The 18,666-nt window shown below is 34.4% G+C and overlaps 1 protein-coding gene and 1 long non-coding RNA gene across 2 annotated transcripts; both read right to left on the bottom strand.

Annotated features, from left to right (window-relative positions):
* Nucleotides 1-1,729: 1,729 nt before the first annotated feature.
* LOC114417821 (chlorophyllase-1, chloroplastic-like) lies at nucleotides 1,730-3,126 on the bottom strand. The gene is made up of 2 exons (XM_028382861.1): nucleotides 2,864-3,126; nucleotides 1,730-2,174 (listed from the first exon to the last, which is right to left on the bottom strand). The coding sequence occupies exons 1-2, from the start codon at nucleotides 3,119-3,121 to the stop codon at nucleotides 2,169-2,171; spliced, it is 264 nt and encodes an 87-aa protein (XP_028238662.1). The 5' UTR covers nucleotides 3,122-3,126; the 3' UTR covers nucleotides 1,730-2,168.
* A 7,664-nt stretch (nucleotides 3,127-10,790) lies between these two features.
* LOC114417851 lies at nucleotides 10,791-12,560 on the bottom strand. Its single transcript, XR_003667951.1, has 2 exons — nucleotides 12,519-12,560; nucleotides 10,791-11,054 (listed from the first exon to the last, which is right to left on the bottom strand). It is a non-coding gene; the product is annotated as an uncharacterized LOC114417851 (long non-coding RNA).
* Between the last annotated feature and the right edge of the window lie 6,106 nt (nucleotides 12,561-18,666).

An 18,666-nucleotide genomic window follows, 5' to 3' on the forward strand; every position in this document is an offset into this window, starting at 1 on the left:
CAACCTTGTTTTAATCTTGAAGCAACCTTGTAAGCAACCTTGTTTGATTATTCTTTGGCATCATCAAAACCATGTATTTATACATTCACATTAAATTGTTTTCTCCAAAATTCTGGAATTGAGTTTAAACCAATTTATGTATTTGAGTTCTTTTTACGTATTTGAAAAGCTAGCTATCACTTTAACTTATCGTAAGAAATTCTTGGTGATAAATAAAGTGCCAAAGAATTTCCTCCTAAATATCTCGATTAAGTGCCAAAGAATTTCCTGTTGCTACCATATAGTATTCATCTCTACTTGGTGATAAATAAAGCATGCGTATTCTTTTTTATCTCTCAGAGATTTCATAAAATGGACTTTCTATGGACCCCCAACTACCAATCCTCGCATGAATTGCTAGGGCTTCATAATCAAAATAAATTATATAAGCATCAAATCAACACACACCCTAACATCAAATTACACACACATATAAGTACAAAAATCGAAGCTTTAGACATAATTGGTTGGAAAATCATCAAATAAATCTTCATTGGCATGACTTCTTGCTTCAATAATTTATGAGCCTTTCATGGAAATAAAAACACACAAATGAATATTGTTGAGTGTTGACATCATGTTGGTACATACATTACATCATCGAGTTAGGTAGGCACAAGATTAAGATTTGCTAAAATAAAATTAAAATTAAAATAATAATTATTTTAATATTTATTTTTTTCTTACATGATAATTATTATGTGACACAAAATAACAATATACAATTATTTTGAAAGACATTTATAGGCCTTTCATGGAAATAAAAACGCAAAATTAATGTTGAGTGTTGACTTCATGCTACTATGTACTCCAGGGAGAGCAAGATAAGGATCCGCCAAAATAGCATTAAAATCCTTCCATAGGTTGTTCAACTGTGCCCTTAAGAAGGCCACAACCAACCCTCCCACAGCCCTTCTCATGGAGTCCCTAGGACCGATTCCATCCTTGCACACACAATTTGACAATATTGGCCCTACTAGATTACTAGGTCAGTGTTACATCATTGGAACTGTTAGGGGTACCCAACATTTTTACTGATACACCCAGCATAGCATGCAAAATTCTGATTTTGACCTTTCATAAGCCCAATACAGATTGTCAAATTAATGGTCAAAGCAAGAATAGAACCTGTAACTTTCGCGTTATTAGCACAACATTCTAACCATTTGAGCAGATAGACCAATTATGTTATAAAATAATTAATGTTGTTATATATATTTAATGCACATGTAAATTTACATAATAAGTTTTGTGATAATTAAATTTTATCTAATAATTAATTTATTTACATATATAAATTATAAATAAAAATCATAGGTTTAATAAAAATTTACATATGTAAAAAAATTCCAAATTTATTTAATTATCAATTGTTGTAATAAACATCTAAATACATCATTCAATTAAATATCATATTTGTTTGATTCTCAATCACTCTAATAAACATCCAAATATATCATTCAATTAAATATCAATTTTTTTTAACTATTAATTACCGTAATAAATATTTAAATACAACATTCAGTTAAATATCAAATTTTGTAAATAAATTAAATGTATAAAAAATTCTAAAAAATTATAATTTTTTTAAAAATTCAAAACATATGGATTGACAATTCGTATGTTTTGAAATTTTTTAATATACATCTCTTCTTTTCCGGCGACGAAAAATTACCAAACTTCATCGTGTATCCATAAACAACGTATGTACACCACCGACGACAACAAATACTCACAAAAGAACGCTAATGAAAGCAAGTTACACTAAGGAAGTACAATTTTAAAATAAAGGCGTTGTAAAAATGAAAAAGCTAATCTATTATTTATAATGACATTTTTGATATTTTAGAAAACTGTTGGGTGCCGAAACAGTTCCCTACATCATTCAACATGTCCATGTGCCCATACTCAGTTGCAACAAAATGTGCACAAGAAGGTTTGCACTCGTTGAAGAACTCCTTATGGTTCTCCCCATCAAGAGCACATGGTGGACTAACAAAATTAGCCTTCTAGGGGCCTAGCCCAGTGCCAATTACAACAATTTGTATGTTCAAATTGAAGGATTTTGGGACATGCCAGTGAGAATTTGAGGAAATGTGAGGACGATTTAGATGTGCCAGACACAGGGTCTACGCCTACAAGTGCAGAAAGCAGAAAACTTGAGGTTGGTTTTAGCATGACCAAGTGCCACAGCTAATAGAGTTAACAATCTATGAAATAATCCGTGTGTGTGTGTATATATATATATATACTTAATTTATTAATTAAGAACATTAATTAACATAATAAACAATATAAAAATATTGGTAGACTAGAAAATGACATTTCTTATGCAAAAATAACTCAGGAAAATGCAAAAAGACAAGAAATAATAGGAAAGTGTTTCTCATGTAATAATTTTTTTTGATAAAATATGTTTTTTCATATTTTTTATATAAATTGGTATTAGCCTGCCTATTTTAATTTTGAGATCTTTTGAACTTTAAAAAAAATAATGAATTTTGTCTCTTACCACAGGATTTTCACTGGAAAAAAAAATCACAACTTTTTACCAAGTTAATCGATTAAATTGATCAAAATTAAAGTTTGAGGATTAAAATCAAGTTTCACTATAAGCACATAAAATATATTTTATCTTTTTTTTTCTTATTCTTTCGTACAATTCTTCACAGCTTGTTTGGAATTCAGGTAAATAATAAAGATACTTCTTTCGAAAATGTAATTTTTTGGTTTAACTATTAAAGTTGTATACACATATTAACGATGAGTAAAAAATGTATATTGAAGGAAAAATAAATTAGAAAGTGTACGAGAGTAGATATACCAGCTGAGGAGCAACAAGTATGAATCCATGTAAAGCTATGTGGCCTAGGAACTCAGAGTAGAAGCTATTGTGAATGAAAAATCCATGGCAGAACAATATGACAGGGTATGAGCCAGGCACGATTGGTGTAAAGATTAGCAATGGTTTTGGAGTTGAGGATGAAGCACTGGAAGTTTCAACGTTGAATTGTTTCCAATGGAAATCTCCCTTTTGGAAAACATCTTTGGTGGCCAATACTGATTGAGCTCTCTGCGCCATTATTACTTTCCTTACACCAAAGACTTTGCTTCTAAGAATACCTAAACTGAGTTCTATGCATGTACCTCATATAAATATCTTTTCATGGGAAACAATTACTGTGTCAGTGTCTCGTTTTATCTTAAATTGAATTTATACAGTCAATTTGTAACTGCTTACAATCAAGAGAAATAAAAATATAAATTAAGATTATTAATGTAATGAAAGGAGATAAGAAAGAATAAAAATATAAAAATATTATAATTAATATATATATATATATATATATATATATATATAAAATGAAAACACAAATAATTTTTACGTTATCATCTAATCAAATATATATTATCATATATAATAATTTTATTGACTTACCAAAAGTCATTTGATCTTAACATATATGATTTGTGATTGATTAATATTGATATATATATATATATATATATATATATATATATATATATATATATATATATATATATATATATATATATATATATATATATATATATTCACAATATAAGTCACAACAGGATGACGAAATAAAATTAGCTAAAAAGATAAATTATTTTTCAAAAAATCAAAAATTTTAAAAGTCATCACCAACATTTATTTAAAGAAAATGTCGGAAAAATAAAAAAAAGATAAAACATGAATTATATTTTGTTATATTTTTTTACTTAAAAAGGAAATCAAATTTTTATTTTATTATTTTTAAAAAAAGGATTTTATTTTTTTATTTTTTTTTATTAACAAGGGATTTGCCCTCGCTTCAACTTATCCTCATGTGCAATGAAGAAATTAAACTTACGTAGTTCTTTGTAGAAAAAAAATTGTGTGTTGGGTTGATTTTATTTTATTTTGAAAGATTTTGATTTTGAGGTAAACTTATTGAAATCAAACAAGTCAGAGACTTAGCATGACATTTACAAAATTTACTCACACTCTATTGAAACACTACCAAGCAAGTTAGAGACCCAACATAGAGTGCATGTAACATTGATGGATTATTTATTTAAGAATGTTACCATTTTTAGAAAAGACTTTAGTTCTGTGGTAAACTTTGTGAACTCAAGTAAGTCGGAGACCCAACATGTCATTTACAAAATTTAAACACGTTATTCAAACACCATCAAACAAGTCGGAGACCCAACATGGAGTGCACAGAGCATGCGTAAGCGTGTACTAGAGAATGCTAATTCGGATTTGCGAAAATAAACAAATAATTGACATAGTGTAGGAAATCAAATAAATATAATGGGAATAGAAAGGGATAGAATAGAAGTGAGGAGTACACTTAGTAATTAAGAATACAGAATTGAAATGTGGCAAAAATAAGATGAATAACAAGATATTTACAATACAATGTTAATTAAACTAACTAACAAGGCAATGATAAAAAGAAAATCACATTAAAGAATAAATGATAGAGACAATAAAGAAATACAATAAAAAAAGATCTTTTCACTAAAATGTAAAATTATTTTTATTTTTTATTTTTTTCTTCTTTTTTTGTTTTGTTTTTTGTTTTTTTATCAAAGTCAAAGAGTTGACTTTGACTTAGTCAACACTGATGGAGTGCTAACATGGCGAGCCTAGTCACCATCCTAAGAGGGAGGGTGCATATATAAAGGAAGTGTCACTTCACAAAAAAATCAACTAGGCCCAAAATGAAACCAGGTGCATGTATTGAAAAAAGGGTGTAAATAGTTGTGCTCATTTTATTTCAAAAATTGGCTAGGTCCAAAACGAAAATGGGGTGCATGTATGAAAGATGGGGTGTGAGTAATGTTTTTATTTTATTTTAGATTTTGTAAAATTGGGTAGGCCCACAACAGAAAAGGGGTGCATATATTAACTAATGGGGTGTAAACATCAATTGTTATTGTTGTTGTTGTTGTTGTTGTTGTTTTAGGGTTGGGTTGGAACTGGGTCAGGGCGACCCAGCCTAACCTACGATTATGCAACAGGGTTGGAAAACCGTAGTTGCCTTGCACAGAAAACGCCGCGACCAACACGGAAACCACCACGGAGGGTGGCATGATGCCCATGGCATAATTGGTGCAAGGTCCAGCAGCGCGAGGTCACCACGGGGTTGGCGATGTCACGATAGTGATGGCGGCGGAGGTTTTGCGATGGTGCAAACAAGAAAGAGATAAAAGAAACGAAAAAATGAAAGTGATAGGGCCCTTAACGCCACCGACAAAGGACCCATGGGCGTGAAGCTACCACAGGATAACAGCAAATAGTGGCGGCAAGATGGACAGACACATCGTGGCCCCGTCAGAGTTGGCAAAAGAAAAAATAATGCATCAAAGGGAGAAGCACTTGAACAACCAAACGAAATAAAGGAATAAGAAGAAATACAAGACAGACCGTATAGGCCTCGCTAAGGGCCATGGTGGAGTCACCACGGAGGGTGATGCGGTGTGGTAATACGAAAGAAAAAAGAAAAGAAGAAAAAGATGAAGAGACAGAAATAAGAAAGAAAAGAAAGAAGAGGGTCAGTAGAGAAAACATGAGAGAGTGAGGAATAATGGTTTACCTTATGACCCCTCCCTTCTCTGACAAAGCTCACCAAGTGGCGCTGCTGGTTTGGTTCGTTCTTCCTCCCCAAGATTCGTGCCTCTCTGTGCATTAATTCCAAGACCTTTCCCTCTTTTTTGGCTTTTATCTTGTGCTCTTTTATCACCTAATGAGTTCTTTTTAAGAGTCCAATAGGCCACAAAATGTATTATTATTTGTTTTTCTTTTACGTTTGTGTTTTTTTACTCTTTTTTTCCTTCGTTTTTTCTTCTTCTCTTTTCATTTCATTTTTTACGTTACTTTTCTTTCTTTCTTTTTTTACTTTTTATCTTTTTTTTATTATTATCATTCTCTTTTAATTTTTTTCTTTTCCGTTGTTTTTTTACTCCTTTTCTATTCTTTTTCATTTTTATGCATTTTTTTCTCTTTTTTATCCTTCATTTTTCTCTTCTTTTATTTTATTTTATTTGTTCTCTTTTTTTCGTTTTTTTTCATACATAATTAGAGTCTGACAGTTGCCCCTCTTATCTTTTATTGAAAGTAAAAGATAAGTAAAGATAAAGTACTAATTTTGTTCGAATGATTATTTGAAAGATCACAATATGAGAATGAAAAATCTTGGGAAAAAAAATCTGGTCTACCAACAAAGTAAAGAACTTTGAGTTCAAAAGCAGGAAAATGAGTCTCATGAAACAAAAAGTATAGGACTTTGAGTTCTATGAAACACAAAGACAGAGGATATTGAGTCCTATGAAACCATAAAGACAGGGGACATTGAACCCTAAACACATAAAGCAAAGGACGTTGAGTCTTATGAAAACATAAAGACGAGGACGTTGAGTCCTATGAAAACATAAAGGCGAGAATGTTGAGTCCTATGAAACAAAAAGCAAAGGACATTAAGTCCTATGAAACATGTCAATAGGCACTAGTGCCCAAGGTCTTAAAAGATAGGACATTGGATTTTGGATATTGACATATAAAGAGAAATCTATGCACTTATTGCCTAATATGCAGCATATGAGTTTTGGAATGACTTATGATGAATGAAAATAGGCATGTAAACTTTTTCCTGAAATGCAATAAATGTAGGCTTGTACCCAACAATGCAATGCAAAAAGTTTTGAATCATGAAAACTATGAAATGCTCATGACATTCTTTCTCTTTCACTATACTTTGTTCTTTCTTTCTTTTCTTTTTTTTTTTGTCTTTTTTATAAAAAAAACATAGATTGACTGTCTCTTTATAAAAGATGTGATAATTCATGCAACCTCATCCTCTCTTTTGCATATCTCTTTGGAGACTCCCTCAAAGTGTATGTTTTGTTTGATTTAATCACTTAACAATTTTAGATGATGATGGTGGAGCCATTTAACAGTTAATCAATAAATTGAAATATTGATCCTAGGATTCATCCATTTCTTTGTTTATAAACTTTGATTATTTTGCACAACAAGGAAATATAAGGCTTTAGGACCGACCACGTGCACCATTGAAGGATGGAAATGGATTGTTACACTTTGGTATATGACCAAGTGAAACTTTCTTGATTTAAAAGCATAGAGGGATGCCATGGTTCTGTCGATTCCGCTGAAACTTGATGACATGGGTTGATCTCGAAAGAATTTATATAACAAAGGCTACCCTTAGATTCAAAAGGAATCCTAAGGAGTCTGCATGAGCGACTAACGTCAGATGTACCCTACTATCACAATTGTCTTTGGGCATCTTCCACGAGCTCTTGGTCGAATGAGTTTTCTTCTCAAATGTGCAAGTGCAAACATCGGGGATTCTTTTTTTTAAAAAAACAATCACAAGCGTGTGCAGGTTCCATTCCAGAATCCAAACTCAAAAGCAAAATTAGTCCTTCCTTGATCCACATGGGCTTTATTGGGCTTGTAACATGGTCAGGGGGTAAGAGAGCTATGAAAGAAAGGATCAGAGATGCTCAAAGAGTGTTTAAGGGTGATATTGAGTAAGAACCTTGAGAGCCTTGCTTATACCTTTATTCATTTCAACTTTTTGGGTTGGGCTCTACTCCATTCGTCTTAAGCATTAATCCTCATTGCATTTTGCACCTTCCTTATAAAATTTGGAAGACTTTTGTCTCTTTTTTGCTTCACTAGCCTTTGGCGAATTTTTTTATATCACATTATTGCCCAACCTAGAGCTTAATAAACCTCATGCATGTGTTGTTTGCATTGTTCTTTCCGCTAGTTTAGCGGTGGTTCCAACTCAGGGTTTTTTTCTTTTGTTTTATAAGAAAACAATTATACTTTGGCTCGGAGGGGGAAGTAAGGGATAAATTAGTATTTGGGATGAAAAAACATGGTCATGTGTCATTTCAAGTTCTAACTAAAGAATTTTATAGTTTGGATTTTGGGACAAAACCTCTAATAACAAGCTCATGATTTCTTTTTCTTTTTCTTCTTTTTTTATTATTACCCTAACTTTTGCATAGGCCCCCCTTTCGGGTTTTCAACCTATCGGGTGAAAACTTTTTATTTGCCTCGTAGGTTCGCTTGAAGCTCATGCTTGGTGCTTGTCATTGCCCTAGTGTAGGGTTCAGAAGTATCTGATGATGTCATTTGTCACGTCCTTGTAGCAAGAAGAAATGAAAGAAATTGTGCAGATTCTTGAAAGAGAATTTTCAAGGACAAGAAATATTTAAAGGATTTTAAATTGAAAGATTAAGCCAAAGGACTCTTACTCTTCACAAAAATTTTAAGATAACATGAGGTCTCATGAATGCCTGTACTTATTATTTATTGACTTGAAACACAAGCAATCAAATGTTTATTCAATTTTACTTGTCACTTACAACACCCTCACCAAACATGTAGAACACGTTATTTCTGATCGGGCAAACTTGGAGATCAACTCTAGAGCATAGGTCACTTGAGCAAACAAGCTAGTGGCATATATTCATATTCTAGTGAAGGTTAACTAAATATGCAAAGATGTAATTGTGAGAGAATGAGAGACAATGGCATCAAATTCATCCATATTATTAGCATTGTGAATGTTGTTTACAGTAATAGCATAAACATGAAAATCCTAATAAGTTCTTGGAGACATCCAACAACAAATCTTAAAATTGCCCCAAGCATCATGCGTAGTATTACTTGACGACATCAAAATTCACAATCAATTGTCCTTATGAAATTTCAACCAACCTGTATTAATCAAACTTTGCACCTTGTGTTTCGAGGCCATATAATGCTCAACGGAATGCCCCGGAGCTCCCCCGTGATAAGCACATGTCACATTCGAGTTGTATCCTTGGGGAAATGGAGGTTGAGGAATCTTTGTTGGGTTTATGACTACCATTGCATTATTGAGCAGATACGAGAGTAAGTTAGCACATGACATCGAGATTGGGGTGAATTCTATAAGCCTTTTTTTTGGGAAATTCCTTCCCTGGTTCATTTTTTGGTTGGTATTAAGGTTAGTGTTTGGTCTTGGATGTGCAGCGGGTGGATTTTGTGGCCGATTTAAGGGTGGCCTTTGTGGCTGATTGGGTGTTCTTGGTTGGTAGGGTGACAAGTAATGAGCAGAACTGATATTGGCTGAGTAGTGATATTGCTGGGAAGGATATTTGTACATGGGATTATAAGGGGCTAGTGGAAAGTTTGGCCACGTGGGAAGTATAGCCACAACATGAGGTTTTCCCTCCTTCTTCCTCTCGCCACTCCTCCTGAATCCCCTATTACCAAGATTCGCATAAGCAACATAATTAAATTTCCCTTTCGTCAGACCTGGTTCAATTCTCTCGCTAGCAAACACTAGATCTGCAAAACTGGAAGACATGTAACCTACCATTTTCTCATAGTAGAACACCAACAATGTGTTCATTATCATGGTTATCATTTCTCTCTTCGTCATAGGGGGTACTACTTGAGCCGTTGGAACTCTCCACCTTTGAGCGTATTCTTTGAAAGATTCAATATCTCTCTTGCACATGTTTTGTAGTTGCATTCTATTTGGATCCATATCAGAGTTATACGAATATTGCCTAATGAAGGCATTCATTGGATCCTTCCAAGAGCAGATCCAGGAAGATTCTAGGTTAGTATACCAGGTAATAACTGCCTAGCGAGACTCTTCTGGAAGAAATGCATCATCAGATTTTTCATCTTTCGCATACACCCCCATCTTCCTACAATACATCTTCAAGTGATTCTTTGGGCAAGTGGTGCCCTTGTATTTATCAAAATTTGGCACCTTGAACTTCGGAGGAATAACTACATCGGGTACCAAGCACAATTCTAACATGTCAGCAAAACCATAATTTCCCCCTCCTTCAATGGCCCTCAGCCTCTCCTCTATATGATCAAATTTTTCCTTTTCAACTATAGCAAAGGATCCTCCTCCCATTACAAAATGTAAGGGTTGTGATAGTGGTCGATACTGAGGCCCCCCAGGAGCATTTGGCACGGGGACACCAGAAAATGCATGTCCTTCAGTGGTATATCCCGAATAAGCCTTGAAACCAGTTAGAGTGTGGTCTTGGGGAGCTTTATGTGTTTCCCCCATGGGTTGAGAGACATGTGCATGTGTATGATCAGGTTGGGGTTTTCTACTCTCAATGAATATAGGTGCAGAATTAACAATATTCTCACTAGGAGCATATACAACAGTGGGCGATGTATAATTGGAAGGCAAACCATATGGTGGAAAAAAGGCTTGCTCTAGACCTGGACATAATGAGGCTCATACGTATTTGCCGTCGCCTTGCCTCCTTGACATACTACATCTAAGATTGGACGACTCTCTTGATTGAAGCAGGGTGAATGAATCGAGTCCCTCTCAGTAGTAGTCCTTGCAGCAACAGCTGTAGCAAAATTGACCTCCATCATCTTCCTCATGCTCATCATCACTTCCATCATTGTTTTCATTTTCCCCTTCATGGCCTCTATATCGGCCTTTATTTGCTCCTATACTTGTTTTATGTCGCTCATTATCCTTGTCTTGGCACACGTCTGGTAAGGATGTCATAAATTGCAATCTTTCTTAGCACAATGATTACTTTCCTTTTTCTTATTTCAAGGAAAAAAATGTAATGAGCAATACATAACAATGCAGAAAAACAAATAAGCATGAATGCATGTAAATGATAAGTTATTGAAGTATTGTGAATTTTATACAAAACACTCAATAGAACATATGGTCGAATCAACTCTATTTCATTAAAACAACATTGTTTTACATCCTGTCAGAGTCAAAGCGCAACTGGAAATAAAATATAGGCACATCAATAGTTCCTAATTATGTAAATCATTAGCTCAATCATGTGTTGGCAATAGTCAAAGAGACTATGTAAACCCGATCCATCTTCTGCCCCAACTTTCGCAAGCTGGATACTTCCATACTTTGACCTTGACTAGATTAAACCATTTCTTAAAAGATTGTGCTTGGTTCAACCTGTGTTCCAAGGAAAATAAATTTTGATCGTCAATACTTCGGCAACCTATAATGGAAGAGATATGATGAATGAGTAAGACATACTCATGCTATGCATGACAAATGTATTTATGAGATTGACACGAGACGCCTGAAAGGCCACCATTTCTTGCTAACAATGCATTGTATACCATGTTCACGTGATTTTCAATCATTTTCAGGAAAAAGAAGTGTATAACCCCAACATGTTTTGTTTATAGCTATCATCATGGTACTCAACATATGCAACTAAGAGCGCGGTGTGAACTTTCACGCTTCATTGTGGCTTTTTTTTGCAATGTAGAGGAAAATGCAATGCATGAGAAACTATATGATAGGATCATGCATGAGTGAACATAACATTTGAATGATGACAACAGAATGTATGTAATTTTTTGGAAAAAAAACATGCTAAATGAATATGTGTAGAAATGCAATGACTTATGCAAATGTGGTGCATAAGTGAACATAACACGTGAATGATGACAACAAAATGTATGTAATTGTCTGAACAAAAAAACATGCTAAATGAATATCTATGGAAATGCAATGATTTATGCAAATGTGGTGCATGAGTGAACATAACATGTGAATGATGATAACAAAATGTATGTAATTGTCTGAACAAAAAACATGCTTAATGAATATGTATGGAAATGCAATGACTTATGCAAATGCGGTGTATGAATATGATAAATAATGAATGCATAAATGATATGTCCATCATGATGCCATGAAGAGATGCATGATGTGTTCATGGAACAAGATAGGGTGAGTCTGCTCCCGTGTCCCTAATTCAGGAACCTAACGGAAAGGGTCTAAAAGTCCACTATCCAGTGACAACTTCCAATGGCAGTTTCATGTAACCTCACTAGCCTCTAGAGATATCATCCTCTTAGGTAACAACACTGTGGTGATAGGGACTACCAGTGGCAATGCCTTACCTAAAGAGAAAAACTCTAGATGAGGGTTCACTGTCATCAAGCAAGTCGGAGACCTAACATGACCACAGATCGACCTCCACTCCCTATGGCCCACACAGACCCGAGTATATGGCCTAATATCTCAAATTGTGTGCAAAAAGTATAGGTGTAAGTGTCATGTGTGAATAGAGCAACCTAAGAATTATCCAACCCCACCTTCAAAACACCAAAAAAAATTCCCAGGCAGATACAACAAGTATAGCAGATGTCATCTACCCTAGGATTCAATGACACAATTTTTTTCTAACTACAGAGGTAATATATACAAAGATACACACCAAGAAGTAAAAACGTAGCAAAGGTTATATACAAGCATGAGAAAAACAAAGAATAAAAGAAACAAGATCAAAGCAAAACCACAAAAAGAACAGTAGCGGAATGAAACAACAATGAACGGGAACACAACAAAAGGATAAAAGAGAAAGGGAAAATAAATAAAGAAAAAGTCACGATAAAATTTCACCTTGATCAAATGGCTTAACTCTCTAATGGTCCCTAGTGGAGTCGCCATCTGTAATAGTATAGGCCATGATGAGACAACGAAATAAAATTAGATAAAAAGATAAATTGTTTCCAAAAAATGGAAAACTTGAGGAGTTTCCACCAACATTTATTTAAGGAAAACGTCGGGAAAATAAAAAAAAAAGATAAAGAATGTTCTACGGTTTGAGAAAAAGGATTTGGGAGTTGTTTACGCATGAGGAAAGTGTTAGTACCCCACGTGTTCGTCATGAAGACGACAACCTTTAATTGAGTGTGTTAAAAATTAAGTGACTTTTAATTATTTTTCTTCCCTTGAAAACATGAATTGTATTTTGTTATATTGTTTTTTTATTTAGAAAAGGAAACCAAATTTTTATTTTGTTATTTTTTTTAAATAAGGATTTTATTTTTTTAGTTTTTTTTGTTGACAAGGGATTTTCCCTCGTTCCTACGTATGCCAGGTGCAATGAGAAAATCAGACTTACGTAGTTCTTTGTAGAAAAAGGCGTTTGTGTGTTGGGTTGATTTTATTTTATTTTTAAATATTTTGGTTTTGTGGTAAACTTTGTGAAGTTAAGCAAGTCAAAGACTCAGCATGTCATTCATAAAATTTATTCACACTTTATTGAAACACTACCAAGCAAGTCAGAGACCCAACATGGAGTGCGTGTAAGATTGAGGGATTATTTATTTGAGAATGATACAATTATTAGAAAAGACTTTAGTTTTTTTGGTAAATTTTGTGAACTCAAGCAAGTTAGAAACCCAACATGTCATTCACAAAATTTACCCAGATGTTATTGAAACACTATCAAACAAGTCGGAGACCCAACATGAAGTGCATAAAGCTTAAGCGTGTACTAGAGAATGCTAATGCGGATTTGCGAAAATAAACAAATAATTGACATAGTGTAGGAAATCAAATAAATAGAATGAGAATAAAAAGAGATAGAATAAAAGTGGAGAGTGCACTTAGTAATTAAGGATGCGAGATTGAAACATGGAAAAAATAAGATGAATAACGAGATATTTACAATACAATATTAATTAAACTAACTAACAAGGCAATGATAAAAAGAAAATCACATTAAAGAATAAACGATAGAGACAATAAAGAAATACAATAAAATAAAGAGCTATTCACAAATATGTAGGCATGGCAACGAGGTGGGTCGGGGTCGGGTTTTGTTTATCCCGCCCCCGCCCCTGACTCCCCATTTTCCCTTTGCCCCAGCCCCCGAGACCCGACGGGGTGTAGACTTATCCCCCATCCTCGCCCTTGATGGGGTTGGGTTTTCCCTGCCCCACCCCACCCTGACATGCTTATAAAATCCTATAAAAAATACAATTTTTCATAGAATAAAAAAAAAATTAATAGCAACCACAACATATTTTTAGATTGTATGTGACAACATAAAATATAATCCAACAGTAGCATAAAATTCAATTCAATAGTTTCAGGTTTTAGTGTGTTATATATATCCAAGAATATTTTTGTAAATTAAATATTAGCGAGCGGGTATTAATATTCCCATCCCGAACCCTAAACCCAACTTTGGTTGTCAAGGAAAACCCGAACTCGACCCTGATCAACTCGGTTTTCCCTACGGGTAGGCCCCACGGGTTCAGGTCCCAATTCCATGCCTACTAATATGTATAATTATTTTTACTTTTTATTTTTTTTCTTTTTTTTTTGTTTTGTTTTTTGTTTTTTTTGTCAAAATCAAAGAGTTAACTTTGACTTAGTCAACATTGATGGAGTGCTAACATGACGGGCTTAGTCACCATTCTAAGTGATAGGGTGCATATATAAAGGAACATTTTCATCTCACAAGAAAATGGGTTGGGCCCAAAATTAAAGCATGTGCATGTGCTGAAAAAGGAGTGTAAATAGTTGTTTTCATTTTATTTCAGAATTCACAAAAATTGGCTAGGACCAAAACGAAAATGGGGTGCATTTATGAAAGACAGGGTGTGAATAACGTTTCTATTTTATTTCAGATTTTGCAAAAATGGGTAGGCCAAAAACAGAAAAGTGGTGCATGTATTGACCAATGGGGTGTAAATAATAATTGTTGTTTTTTTAGGGTTGGGTTGGAACCGGGTTAGGGAAACCCGGCGCAAACCGCAATTGCACAACAGGGTTGGAAAACCTTAGTTGTCTCACGCAGAAAACAACGCAGCCAATGCGGAAACCACCATAGAGAGTGGCACGTTGCCCATGGCACCACTAGTGCAAGGTCCAGCGGCGCAAGGCCGCCACATGGCCGATGGCGGCATGACATCGACGACAATAGATGTATCATGGTGGTGCAAACAAAAAAGAGAGAAAAAGAACCAAAAGAAAACAAATGTGATAGGGCCCTTAACGCCATTGGCGAAGGGCCCACAAGTGTGAAGCTACCATAGGATAGTGGCAAATGGTGGTGATGACATGGACAGAAACACCACAGCCTCGTCGGAGTTGGCAAAAGAAAAAAAAAGAAATGCATCAAAGGAGAAGCATTTGAGTAACCAAACAAAATAAAGGAATAAGAAGAAATACAACACAGACCATATAGGCCTCACTGGCGCCCATGGTGGAGTCACCACGGAGGGTGACACGGGTTGGTGATACGAAAGAAAAAAAAGAAGAAGAAGAAGAAGAAGAGACAGAAGAAAGAAAAAAAAAAGAAAAAGAAAAACAAAGAGAAGAGGGTCAAAAGAGAAAACGTGAGAGAGTGAGTAATGAAGGGTTACCTGGTGAGACCTCCCTCTTCTCTGAAAAGTTCACCAAATGACGTCGTTGGGTTGGTTCGTTCTTTCTCCTTGAGATCTGTACCTTTCAGTGCATTAATTTCCAGACCTTCTCCTTGTTTTTTGGCTTTTACCCTATGCACTTTTCTAATTTAATGGGTTGTGTTTGAAAGTCCAATAGGCCACAAAATGTATTTTTTTTCTCATTATTATTTGCTTTTCTTTTACATTTTTATTTTTTTACTCTCTTTTTTTATTCGTTTTTTCTTCTTGTCTTTTCATTTTATTTTTTTTACATTGTTTTTTTATTTTTTTGGCTTGGAGAGAATTAGGGTCTAATATATATATATATATATATATATATATATATATATATATATATATATTCATCTCTACTAATTGAATAAATTAAATGATAAATATTTAACGTAATGTTTGTCATTTGTATTCTCCGTAAATGTGTCTTTTTTTTTAACTTTACAATTAAAATAAAATAATGAGTAGAGTTAAGAAAATTTATAGCTGAAATACATACATTTAACTTTCAATATTTAAATTAATATCTTTCAATAACATTATATATTTTCTCGGACTTTAAAAAAATGTGAAGTATTTGGGGGTTGGACTAACACAGATTAATCTTGAATTTGTTCTAATGTCATTTTAGAATTTTAAAAATATGAACCTAGATCTAACTCAACCCCAAAAGTCAGTTAGAGAGGTAAAGGTTATCCCTCATTTATATATTATAATTTAATTTTATTTTTATTTGATCTGACACTTGAATTTTTTTTCTAACATCACATCTTTTGTAAAATTTGATGTGATTTCAATTGTACATTAATGATTTTTTTTCTTTTTCTTTTTATGACAGCCAGCAAGTTTTTAAAGCAGAACCAAACAAACTATAAATTGTATTTCTCCCCATGGCATTGTGTTTAGTCACTATCTAATCTTATCCGCAATCGATTTCATAATTCTATACAGTATGTACGGGAACCACGACGCTTGAAGCTAGATGTTAAAAGTTCATAGTGGACCATGCGTTTAATGGCGTTATATAATAATTGAAGGGACATCTAACATGGACCCAGTTGAGTATGGACTATCAAGACAAGATGATCCAGTAATAAATAAATTCATAAATTAAAATAATATGGATTCAATTTCTGATGTGAATATCAAGATTTTATTTATTGGTGAATAAACTGGAAGTATTCTTTAAACCTTAACAGCTGTCATGATCCTAATGAATCCCTGATATCCAACTTTTATATATATATATATTCTTATAAACTGGTCCAAGGTAAACTTTTATAGTTAGATATATAAATATTAATTGGGTTGAGTATTTTTTTAGTTTCTAATTTTTTTTTAATTCTTAAAATTTCCATTTACTATTTTTAGTCCACATTGTTATGTAACAAATGTTAATTAGTGATGTTGTTCGGAGACAAATAACGTGTCAATTCATGCCATAAAAAAATTGATAAGATAAATTTAAGTAATTTTTCAAGTAAACTATGTTTAACTAATGATAGACTAGTTTCTTAGTGTTAGTTAGTTGGAAGTTAGTTTAGTTGGTTGAAACTAATAGTTAGTTGGAAGTTAGTTGTTGTATATGTGTATATATAACCATTTGTACAAATCAAGATGTAACTTTTCACCCTCGATAAGGCAAAGTATTGTTGGAGAGATTCGAGGAGTACACCTATGGACCACGAGCCACCACATAAGGAAGTCTGACACCACACTCTAACCCAAAACCTTAAGGCTCAGGTTTATGGGTCTTCTCCTTACTTATATGGTGCTCAACCTTTTCACTTCTACCCGATGTGAAACTTCACCTCACACTTGTAACCCAACACATCTCCCCCTCAAGTGTGAGTCTCTTCCACATGGTAGTCTCCCCTCGAGCGGAAGTCATCCACGAGTATAGCCATACCTGTGGTACTTGCACCGCCGCTCTATCTGTGGGACACACTGCCTGGACTCACCAAGAAAACTTTCGATACAAGGGATCCCCAAGGCTAAGGATCCATCACCGCTAATCGTTAGAGTTTTGTGGTCTTAGCTCCACATCACTTGGATTGTTAGAGTTTTGTAGTCTTAGTCCTACATCGCTTGGTTTGTAAAAACTTGTGTCTCATTAGTGTTATATATAGAGACACCTTGTAAGTTTTTATATGCGCAAGTAATAAAAGTTCTCCTAGTGTAGTCATGGACGTAGGGACATACATTGTGTGCTGAACCACGTTAAACTTTGTGTCTTTTCTCTCTTCCCTGTATTTTGTTCTTTTCTTTTATTGTTCTATACTAACAACTGGTATCAAGAGCTTTTGGTTGCTCCACAGGATTTCCTTAGTTTAAAGGAATTAGTGGGAGTCTTCTCAGTTTAGAGGTGGCAATGGGAGCAATGACATTAGAAGAAGGGAAGGTGAAGATCGAGAAGTTCGATGGCAGAGATTTCAGCTTTTGGAAGATGCAGATAGAGGATTATCTATATCAGAAGAAGTTGTATCAGCCCTTATCAGGGGTTAAGCTAGACGACATGAAGCAAGAAGAATGGAACTTGCTGGATCGACAAGCTCTTGGCGTGATTAGATTGACATTAGCCAAGAATGTCGCGTTCAACATCGTAAACGAGAAGACTACTGCAGGCTTAATGAAGGCGTTATCAGATATGTACGAGAAGCCGTTGGCAGCCAATAAAGTATACTTGATGCGCCGGTTGTTCAACCTCAAGATGGGAGAAGGTATCTCTGTAACTGATCATATTAATGAATTTAATACTATTCTTGCCCAGTTGGAATCAGTGCAGATTAAATTTGAGGATGAGGTGAAAGCATTGATTCTATTGTCATCACTACCGGATAGTTGGGCTGTAACTGTTACTGCAGTTAGTAGCTCTACAAGGGAGAACACATTAAAGCTTAGTGACATCCATGACTTGATCTTAAGCGAAGATGTTCGCAAGAGAGATTCAGGAGAATCTTCCAGTCATGTTTCCAATTCAGCATTGAATACCGAAGGCCGGGGAAGGACTACCCAGAAGGGTTAGAATGGTCGAGGCAGATCAAAGTCAAGAGGGAAAGGTCAAAGAAAATTTCAAAGTGACGTTACTTGCTAGAATTGTCACAAGAGAGGTCACTTTAGCAATCAGTGCAAGGCACCAAAGAAGAACAAGTCGCACAAAAACAAGAAGCGCGATGATGATGAATCCGCAAATGTAGTAACTGATGAACTTGATGATGCATTAATTTGCAGTTTGGATAGTCCTGTTGATTCATGGATCATGGACTCAGGTGCGTCGTTCCACACTACTCCCTCTAAAGATTTATTGTCTAACTATATTTTTGGAAGATTTAGGAAAGTTTACCTTGCAGATGGAA

This window comes from Glycine soja, chromosome 7 (genome assembly GCF_004193775.1).
Source record: "Glycine soja cultivar W05 chromosome 7, ASM419377v2, whole genome shotgun sequence".
NCBI classification, from domain to species: domain Eukaryota; kingdom Viridiplantae; phylum Streptophyta; class Magnoliopsida; order Fabales; family Fabaceae; genus Glycine; species Glycine soja.